General features: G+C 41.3%; 3 protein-coding genes across 4 annotated transcripts; all 3 read left to right on the forward strand.

Annotated features, from left to right (window-relative positions):
* Positions 1 to 43: 43 nt before the first annotated feature.
* Positions 44 to 5,163, forward strand: spata5l1 (spermatogenesis associated 5-like 1). Its single transcript, XM_044134911.1, has 10 exons — positions 44 to 1,031; positions 1,115 to 1,300; positions 1,548 to 1,832; positions 1,932 to 2,117; positions 2,609 to 2,767; positions 3,750 to 3,959; positions 4,060 to 4,287; positions 4,372 to 4,506; positions 4,743 to 4,868; positions 4,976 to 5,163. Exons 1-10 carry the CDS (start codon positions 438 to 440, stop codon positions 5,111 to 5,113), a joined length of 2,247 nt encoding a protein of 748 aa, XP_043990846.1. The 5' UTR covers positions 44 to 437; the 3' UTR covers positions 5,114 to 5,163.
* Positions 5,164 to 5,911: 748 nt separating this feature from the next.
* LOC122841546 (normal mucosa of esophagus-specific gene 1 protein-like) lies at positions 5,912 to 7,568 on the forward strand. Of its 2 annotated transcripts, XM_044134936.1 has the most exons (5): positions 5,916 to 6,013; positions 6,743 to 6,804; positions 6,878 to 6,966; positions 7,053 to 7,113; positions 7,275 to 7,568. In XM_044134936.1, exons 2-5 carry the CDS (start codon positions 6,766 to 6,768, stop codon positions 7,341 to 7,343), a joined length of 258 nt encoding a protein of 85 aa, XP_043990871.1. In that variant the 5' UTR covers positions 5,916 to 6,013; positions 6,743 to 6,765; the 3' UTR covers positions 7,344 to 7,568. The 2 variants fall into 2 exon arrangements, with proteins under 2 accessions (XP_043990882.1, XP_043990871.1); XM_044134947.1 differs by lacking the exon at positions 6,743 to 6,804 and having other exon boundaries at positions 5,912 to 6,013.
* A 1,143-nt stretch (positions 7,569 to 8,711) lies between these two features.
* Positions 8,712 to 10,236, forward strand: LOC122841539 (normal mucosa of esophagus-specific gene 1 protein-like). Its single transcript, XM_044134924.1, has 5 exons — positions 8,712 to 8,809; positions 8,923 to 8,983; positions 9,082 to 9,170; positions 9,266 to 9,326; positions 9,581 to 10,236. The coding sequence occupies exons 2-5, from the start codon at positions 8,945 to 8,947 to the stop codon at positions 9,647 to 9,649; spliced, it is 258 nt and encodes an 85-aa protein (XP_043990859.1). The 5' UTR covers positions 8,712 to 8,809; positions 8,923 to 8,944; the 3' UTR covers positions 9,650 to 10,236.

Genomic DNA, 10,236 nt, shown 5'->3' on the forward strand with positions numbered 1-10,236 from the left:
ACAAAATAGCGGTGGGTCGACTTCGCTGAAACGAAGTTTGAGCTTGTGCGGTAGCCGTAGTATCCCTGTAACGCGAGCAGAGCACGCGCGTTTTTAACCGGTGAAACGCGCCGACCGACGTAACACGCATTTAAAGGTTTTTGTTGGCCATCTCTTTTTAACAGCCACCACGCCAATTTTGTAAACACATTATAGCTCAGCTATTGTAATAATCGCTTTAGCTTATTAAATGTAGCAGCCATTTCCTTGTTTAAGACACAACCGGTTGGTGTACAGCGTTACCTAGTATGTCAGTTTAATTCAGCTTCTACTTAACACTAATGGACGCTGTTAAATGAAGTTTCTGTAGTATATATGCTAAGTGCGCGCTGCATGTGAGGCTCTTAGCTATGTTTAAATCTCGCTATCAATGTGTCATTATTGGGTTTTAATGGACAATGGAGTCTCTTAGGCTGCTATCGGTGGATTCTTCTGACCGGGGCTCTCAGAGATGCAGGCTGGGCCCGGGTCTTATGACGTCGTTGGGTCTAAGACTGGGCTCCCCTCTGCTGGTGTCTCTTCCCGGGGGAAGCTGCCTGTGCACCGCCTGGCCCCGTCCAGACCTGGCGGAGGGCTTCCTGCAGATGGACCTGAAATGTTTCACTCCCAGCTTGATTTCTGGGCTCCCCGCACACCTGAGCTTGGACACGGCTCAGCTCAGACCCGCACCCTGCGCCAAACTGAAGAGTGTTAAAGTAACTGTGGTGGTCCGGAGTCTTGATTTTAAGAAAAACACAAGCTCTAGCCTTGTTCATGAGCTTGTGAAGGACATGCTGACGGGTGTTTATGTCCATAAAGAGTTTGTAATAAACCTGGAGGATTTTAATACAGATATCAGATTTGTTGCTGTACACGGCATCTGTCCAAAGTCTGCAGCTGCTGGAGTCATCACCTCTAAAACTGGTTTGGAGATAGCTGAGATCCAGACAGTCCAGCATTACAAGAGTCGAATGCAGGACCAGCACACCGTCCCGCTGGGAGGACTGGAGGAGGTCAGTTTCTACTTACTGTTATCACCCCTGTTGTACTAATCTACAGGGTTGACGCCAACATGTGTGTTTTTCCTCTACTGCAGGTGACTGCATCCCTGAGAGAGATGCTGCAGCTGCCCCTCCTTTATCCCAACACCCTGACCTCGCTGGGGGTGTCCTGCCCCAGAGGTGTGCTCCTGGTGGGACCTCCTGGAGTTGGGAAGACCGTGTTGGTCCGCAGGGTGGTCATGGAGGTGGGCGCCAGCCTGGTGGTGGTCAGAGGACCAGAGGTAGGAGCTGCTATACACATTTTCATTTTTAGTGAGTTATTTTGTGAAGTCAGTGACTGGGAAACGTTGTAATTGGAAATGACTAACTTGTCATTTTGGCTCTCAAAAAGGTTTCAAGAGATACAAATCAAATATCCTGCATTTTCTGTTTGTCTGTATCAAGACAAAGTAAATGGCTAAACTATTAAACAACAACTTTATGTTGTCAAAGAACAACTATTCAACAGCAGCGGTCTCCTTTTGTCAGGTTGTCGGGTCACGGCCGGGTGAGAGCGAGGAGACGCTGCGGGCTGTGTTCGAGCGTGCCCGGTCTGCAGCAGAAGAGGGCCCCTGCGTGTTGTTTTTGGACGAGCTGGACTCTCTGTTCCCAAGGAGAAGCGGCTCCTCCGCGCCGGAGAACCGGCTGGTGGCTCAGCTTCTCACGCTGATGGATGGGATGAGTCGGTCCGACCGCTTCCTCATCGTAGGAGCCACCAACAGGCCAGACAGTTTAGACCCGGCGCTGCGTAGGCCTGGGAGGTTTGACAGAGAGGTGCAGCGTTTTATTTTATGTAGCCCTGAATGTAGTGTGAGCAACAGCTGCTACATGCAAAGCAAAACCAGTAAGCTTTGCGTTTGTGCTCTTTAAAAGGTGATCATCGGTGCTCCAACACTGCTGCAGAGAAAGGCCATCCTGTCTGTTCTGTGTGAGAGAATGCCCGTGGGCCCCACCGTGAACATTGCAGAGCTTGCTCAGATAACGACAGGATATGTCGGAGCAGACCTGAGTGCACTGTGCAGGGAGGCCGCCATGCACGCTTTGAGGGAGAATGTAAAGGTAAATGCAGAGAAAATAAGTGATCATTTTTAAATTTATTATTTGCCCGGATATAATAATTGCAGCTTACCGGCAACGGCTTTAGTGACACTGAGCACGGCAGCAAACCTGAAACAGAATGGCAGAAAATGAAAAGAATCAATTTGCTGGAATGCTCCAGTCAATGTCCAGACCTCAACAGTGGCTGAAATCTTACGGTGGAACCGTAAGAGAGCATTGCAAAAACAAATGCATGTAAAACTTACTAAAGTGAAGGAATGTTTTGAAGAAACCTAAACAACTTTGCAACACTGTGAGAGAGTGATGAAGTCAGACAGACACCAAATACTAAAAATTATTGCTGTGACAGCTCTTGAATCGTGGGACATAGTTTGCAGGGCCGTGTTCTGTTCAGACAAAACGTCGAATCTTTGTTTTTATCCAACTTGTTTTGGATCAGGGCCAATTTATGAGTTTAGTGTTCTGTGATTCATTGACATTGTTGCCTGCAGGGTTCAGGGGAGCCGGTAATGGATATGAAGCACTTCCAAGAGGCCCTGAAGTTGGTGGGCCCGTCCTGCCTGAGAGGCAGCCTGGGCAGGACGGAGCTCTCCCCGGTGCTTTGGGAGCAAATTGGAGGCCTGGAGGAAGTCAAAACCAAACTAAGACAGGTAGGCTAACTAGGGGTGGCCGATATGGACTTAGAATTTTATCACAATATCTTATGGTGCTATTGTGATAACAATTTTTTTTTCATCATAATCTATTTATTACTTCTTTTTTACGTAACCGTATGGCTGTGACTGGAGGGCTCAGCAATCATACTGCCACAAACACAAATATTGTTCTTAAAATAGGCTTATTCAGGATGCCACTTGCTTCTACAAATGTGATTCATATCACTACAATGCACACAGTAAGTGTATTTAATCATATTTAAATTTTGAATTTACTGATATTTATTGATGCACGTCACTTGTAGAACAGTGGAGAAAATAGAAAAAAATAACATTCCCGACAGTGTAAAGAAAAAACAGTTGGTTTTTTGTTTATTTACCATCAATAACTGAAATTTATTATGATTAGAGTAAATCAAAAATCTTATTACAAGAAATTTCATCCATCCATTTTCTGTTCACCTTTTGTCCCTAATGGGGTCAGGAGGGTCGCTGGTGCCTATCTCCAGCTACGTTCCGGGTGAGAGGCGGGTTCACCCTGGACAGGTCGGCAGTCTGTCGCAGGGCAACACAGAGACATACAAGACACACAACCATTCACACCTAGGGAGAATTTAGAGAGACCAATTAACCTGATAGTCATGTTTTTGGACTGTGGGAGGAAGCTGGAGAACCCGGAGAGAACCCACCATGCACAGGGAGAACATGCAAACTCCATGCAGAAAGACCCCGGGCCGGGAATCGAACCCAGGACCTTCTTGCTGCAAGGCAACAGCTCTACCAACTGCGCCACTGTGCAGCCCTGATAAGAAATGTATTATGGTTTATTGATATGATAAACAATATGATACATTTCCACCACTAAGGCTGACTGAGCAGTGGGGCTGGATTTATAGAGCTAGAAAGGAAAAGTATGATGACATGTTCCCATGCAAAGCATAGTTAAATAATTTTTCTCTTTAATTCTCTACCACAGAGCATTGAGTGGCCTATGAGACACCCTGAGGCGTTTGTCCGTCTGGGGTTGTGTCGGCCACGTGGCATCCTCCTGTACGGACCTCCAGGATGTGCAAAGACAACTCTTGTCAAAGCTGCTGCCACCTCGTCCCGCTGTGCCTTCTTGTCCGTCAGCGGCGCTGACCTGTACTCCCCGTACGTCGGAGACTCTGAGAAAGCTTTAGCTCAGGTACCTTCTATTAGTTTTCTGAAATATCCAGAGAGCAGATGATTTTTATTTCTTCTTTGTCGCGTCTTTCAAACCATTGCATCTGTCCTTTCACGTGCAGCTGTTCCGGCAGGCCCGCGCCTGCGCGCCCTGCGTTCTGTTCCTCGACGAGATCGACTCGTTGATCGGGTCGCGGTCCGACGTCGGGACCCCTAACAGCGTGCAGACCCGGCTGCTCTCTGTGCTGCTGAACGAGATGGACGGGATCGGCCTGAAGACGGTGGAGAGGAGGGGAGCAGATAAGGTCCTCCAGGCAGAGGGTGTGGAGCAGAGTCACACAGATGACGAGGTCACATGTTGCTGACATCACACAACTTCTCATCTTCACACCCTGACTTTAATAATAAGCTGGGTTTTTTATTTCTCTTAACAGCTGGACTGTCAGGAGGTTTGTAACAAAGATGTGATGGTTGTAGCTGCCACAAACAGACCCAGCTGTATTGACAGCGCCCTCCTCAGACCCGGCAGGCTGGACCACATCATTTATGTTCCACCCCCTGACCTGCAGGTTTGATTCTACTTTGTATAGTGCCTAATCTACATTACGTAGTTAAATTTAATCATAGTTATGCACAGTTGTTTTTTTTTCTAAAGGCCATTTCAAACTCTCCCTCTTTGGATTTAGGCTGTTTTAACATAAAGCAGCAAAGAGAGGGAATAATTTTTACACATTAATGCATAACAGCAACTGAGTGTTTTAATGTTAAGCCTCGTGGTGCATTGTTTTTTGTTACCTATGTTAAGGCTCGACTGGCCATCCTAAAAGTTTGCACAAAGTCTATGCCTGTGGATTCACACGTCTGTCTGGAGGAGCTGGCTGAAAAGACAAAGCTTTACTCTGGAGCTGACCTGGAAAACTTGTGTAAGGAAGTAAGTGTGTCCCAAGTGGCTTTTTTGTGAACGATTAAAAAACATACCATCAAAGATGTATTTATGTATATAATTTTTATTATTTTTTATTGTTTTTTGCTTTTTAGGCTGCTCTGCTGGCATTGCTGGAGGAGAACATGGAAACTTCATTCATCCAGCAGACACATTTCCTTCGGTCCATCAGCAAAATGAGTCCTTCTCTCACTGCTCAGCAGATTAGTTCATATTTAATACCTCACCAGTGATGTATTTTTATACAAAATATCAGTTTTAAAATAAATGTTATGACATGTAACTTTTATTGTCTGTTTTTTTTTTTATCTCATAAGCTTTTCAATGACATGATTTAGGCTATTTTTAACAATCATATGTTCAACTGTATTTCAGCTTTAAAGTCTGACCACTGGAGCCTCTATTATTATCAAATAGATGCTTTGTCCTTTAGCTATACATTACAATACAGAAAGAACCATATATTTTCCATTTACCTCATAAATCCTCTCTCCCAGCCCTACATTTCCTTTAGAAAATTAAAGGGTCCATCCAGATTATGACAACTGTGACGCCTTAGTAAATTTATTTATAGTGAAAATAAGTTACGTTAATAAGTTGGAAAATAAGCTCAGGTAGCAAAGAGTATCATTAAATTCATGCTAAGGATGGTAAAAATGTTTTGGGTATGTCTGGGCGTGATCTAAATAATACTATAATTTTCAAAGTGGGTATTTGTATTAGATCAATGCTGTTGTGATGAGCTTCTTACTTTTGTTTGGTTTCTCTTCTATATGTCCAGCAAATTACTTGAAATTCCTCAAGAGATGCAAGAATTATAACGGCAAATATCAATACATTTTCTGTTTGAGAATATGTTTTCATACATTAGTACTGTTTTCACTCAATAGGTCTGTTTTCTTCTTAATACAATCGGTTTAAGCGGTATCAGCGATAACCTATATTATAGTTACTTTGTATCGGATTTTGTCAAATTGGATTTCTAGAAATATGACCGAGTAAGCTCTGTTACCAGCAAACTATCTTTGAAATGTTCTCCGGTAACCTTGACAACGAGAATTTAGGCAGTTAGGAGAAAGTAAACGCTCATGAGCTCTATCTGAATGCTTTGTCCTCTGGAAAACTTTCTTATAGTAAGTATTTACCTGTTTGGGTGGCCCTTACGCAGGTGTTGTTTTTTTGTGGTCGATGATATGTACAACAGTGTACATATTTTTTGAGTACGTAGCTTTAGGATGTTGGCTAGTCTTATTTTTTGCTGTATTTCAGTTGCAAAAAACGTTTATAAAATGTTTTCAGTTAAGAAAAGTAAGTCTATGGAGACCGTATTATCCGTTAGCTATGGGACGCTGTTTCTAAAGTTACACAGTAACAATAAAAAATAAAAAAAGCAATAATTTGCTCTGTTTACCTAGTCATAACGAAAACAATGTGCCTGTTCAAGTCTGCCATCACCGGAGTTTAGAGACACGAAAACCCGAGGTTTTATTTTGATATTCCACTTCCGCTTACCTATAAGCCAAGTTGCATATTAGTTAAGTATTTAGCTAGCAACCTGAATGTTAAATATTTCTTAGTTTGAAAACATTGTTGGTTTGGAAAATAAGTATTTAGTTTGGCACTAAATGTATAGCTTGCGAATTAAATATTTAGTTTGCAACTTTTACAATTCTAAATGTTGGAATGGCTTGCTGAAAAATGAACACCCATATTTTTTCTTCTATGTCCGGCCAAATACAGCAAATTATTGCTGTTAATTTTTTATTGTGTAACTTTACAAACGACATTCTATAGTTGGCTGACACATGTTGTAAGGAAAGTACATAACCCAGCAAGTGAAAACCAGGCTATTTTCTCAATAGGTCTTTTGAGTATTTTTGACAAAATGTCCGGATTCTTCCAGTTGTTGATGAAAAGGAAGGAGGTAAGATGTATACTTTCTTTACACTTTTGGCAAGGCTCGATCTCAGGTGTGGTTGGAATGTTTCTTGTTTCAGGTGATTCCTATTGTGGGAATTATGGCGTTTGCTGCAGCAGGAGCACCATCAGTTGCCATCTATTTTCTGTTCCACAAGAATGACGTGATGTGAGTTTTTTTTTTAACTGTTTTTGATGGAATGTTGTCAATTAGAGCTGAATCATTATAGTCTATTGTTTAAATTTGCTGTGTAGTTTGAACAAGACTTCAAATCCAGAACCTTGGGAACGAGTGGACCCAACAAAACCTCAAAAGGTGTGTTTTAATTTTTGTAAACAAGCATTGCCTTCCACCCAAATTCTGATATGTGCTCCCTCACTATCACTGTGACATCCGAGTCAGTCCTCCAAATATTTATGGTAAAAGTGGTAAATACCTTAAATGAAGTGTCTTTTTTTTCTAACATTTTGCTGCAGTTTGTCACCATCAATCAGAAATGGAAACCAGTGGAGACTCTGGAAATGGTGAAGTCCATGACCAAATAAGAAAGAAGAGCAAGCATGATTTCTGAAGTTGTTTTTTGTTATTTTTGGTTCACCTCAGCTTGAGAGCTGATTATTATTATTATTTTACTTTAACTGTTTAATTTTACTGTCGGATGCCTAAGATATAATAAAATATGTATTTCTGTCTGAATATAAAAAGACATAACCCCAGACTATTGCACTCTATATTTTCAATAAAGCCGAGCTTTTATGTGGCTTAGGAGAGCCGATGATTTCTGTCTTCATATAATTCTCCTATGACCATATGTAGCTAAAGTTACAACTCTGGTCAGAAGTTTCTATATACGTTATTCATCATAATCCAGAGTATAGTTTGTTCTTTGGTTTTTTCGTTTAAACACAAAACCTGGGGGGAAATTGCATTGTTTTCTTGTTTTGTTTTTCCATTTTTATGTTGGTATGTCATCTGGTTTTTGATGGATAAAGGAGTCTCTTAAGCTACCGTTTTTTATGACCTTGTGAAAGACGTGCTGAGGGGTGTTTGTATCCATGAGGGGTTTGCAATAAACCTGAAGGATTTTAATACACTGGCTGTTGGGGCCCTGTCCCAGAGGTGTGGGACCTCCTGGAGTTGGGTACTCCATGTTGGTTCACAGGATGGTCATGGAGGTAGGAGCATTTTCATATATATATATATATAATGAATGTGGTGGTTAGACATCGTTGTTGTTTTAGTATTCAAAAGGGTTTCAAGAGAAGCGAAACAAATATCCTGTATTTCATGACAAAAGAAAAGACTAACCTCTTATGTTAAAAAATAACTATTCCTGAGTGAGTCTTTAAAAATCACAAGAGATCTGCACAGATATATTTGAGTTTCTTCCATGTTTTTTGAAAGTAGATGAAATAACTAAAGATCAAGAAGTTGTTCTTTAAGTATTTTATTTTCTCATTGATGTCATGATTTTGACGCATCATTTTGATGTGTCAAAATCTAGTTTGAAAACTCTACTTTCTATAGTCATTGTATGTGATATCAGAGATTATAGTTTAAATTGTTACTTGAAATGAAAACAATAGAAAGGTGAAGTCTACTAATGAACTTGGATTTTCATATTTCTGCTAATGTTTACTTACTGGTGTATCCCTGAGTAACATCTATGTCAGGCTATAAACAAATCAGTTTTAAAATAAATGTCATTTTAATGTAACTATTGTGTCATTTTGTTGTCTCAGCATTTGCCATGACATGATTTTTGCTGTTTTTAACAATCGTCTGTAGAGCTACCTTTCTGTTTTCAAGTCTGACCACTAGAGGGCCCTGCACACTTGTGCTATGTGTCTATCATGACCAAATAGATGCTTTGTCCTTCAGTTGTACATTACAATACAGAAAGCATCATGTGTCTACGTGACTCTCACCTCGTAAACCCTCCCGCCCCGTCCTACATCTGTTTGTCTCCTGCTGTGCAGGACTCAGACTTCAGGAAGCTCTGAAGCAGCAGGTAAGACATGTTGCACTGAGCTGCCTTTAGTACACTGCCTCTTCCTCTAGGAAAGTAGAGACTCAGACTGAGGATGTAAACAACAAGTGAAAACCAAACTATTGTCTCTGCAGGTGTTTTGAGTATTTTGGAAACATGTCTGGATTCATCCAGTTGTTGAAGAAGAGGAAGGAGGTAAGGCGTTTGCTTTTTTACTCGTTTTATTTGTGCAGTCGGGCTGCTTCTAGTGAAGATCTGATGTGGTTGTTATGCTTCTTGTGTGTCTGTTTCAGCTGATCCCTCTGGTGGGATTCATGGCGTTCGCAGCAACAGGAGCCGCATCTTTTTCCCTCTACTTTCTGTTCACCAAATCCGATGTGATGTGAGTTTTTCTCTCTTTTTTTTTAGCTCACGTTTGATTAAATTGCATCAATTAGAGCTGAAATAGAGTATAATCTGTTTTAATTTGCTGCACAGTTTGAACAAGACTGACAACCCAGAACCATGGGAAAGACTGGACCCATCAAAGCCCCAAAAGGTGTGTTTTGATTTTATTTATGCTTTATAAGATTCTATCGGCTGTATTCATTTTCATAAGGGTTTCAGTTCTCTTTATTGCAGCATGTAAACAAGCACTGCCTTCTGCCCTGCTGCTGATAGATAGTGCTGTGTCACTATCACTTGTACCAACCGTCTTCTGTGACATCAGAGCCAATCCTGGTAATAGCCAAAAGATACCTCTAACAAAGGCTCTTCTCTCTCTTTTTTTCTGTCTGTAACATTTTGCTGCAGCTACTCACCATCAACCAGCAATGGAAACCAGTGGAAACTCTGGAAATGGTGAAGTCCATGACCAAATAAAGAAAGAAGAGCACGTATCACCTCTGAAGATGTGGAGTCTTGACTACTTGCCAGGCCCCCTCATCAGTCTCGCAGAATCCTTTCAGCACAAACTAGGACACTTTGACACTCAGTGTGCGGAAATGCTTCTGCTCAACTGGTGGGGTTTCACCCTGCTCTGTAGCGGCAACACAAGGACATCTATCCACATCGACAGAAAAAGAAATGTATGAGATTAGGACTGATCATTTGTTTTTGTTTTTTGGGTTTTTTTGGCTAACCAGAGCTGGAGAGATGAATTTTGTGGTTCGTCTTAACTGTCAGATGCCTTCGATAGGAATGTTCATTGCTGTCTAAATATAAAAAGACACAAACCCAGAGTACTCTACTGTATATTGTCAATAAAGCTCAGCTTTTATGTGGCTTAGAAGACCAGATGGGTTCTGTTTTCATGTAATGCACTCATGATTAAAGGTAAAGTCACATCTCTTGTCAGAAGTTACTATGAAGTAGTCCTCAACAGGAATGTTATTTTAATTTGGGGCATTGTGATTTATGCTATTCTGTTCATATTGAACTCATTAAACGATGAAAGGAATTTTAAAAAA

The sequence above is a fragment of the Gambusia affinis genome, linkage group LG02 (assembly GCF_019740435.1).
Source record: "Gambusia affinis linkage group LG02, SWU_Gaff_1.0, whole genome shotgun sequence".
In the NCBI taxonomy this organism is placed as follows: Eukaryota; Metazoa; Chordata; class Actinopteri; order Cyprinodontiformes; family Poeciliidae; genus Gambusia; species Gambusia affinis.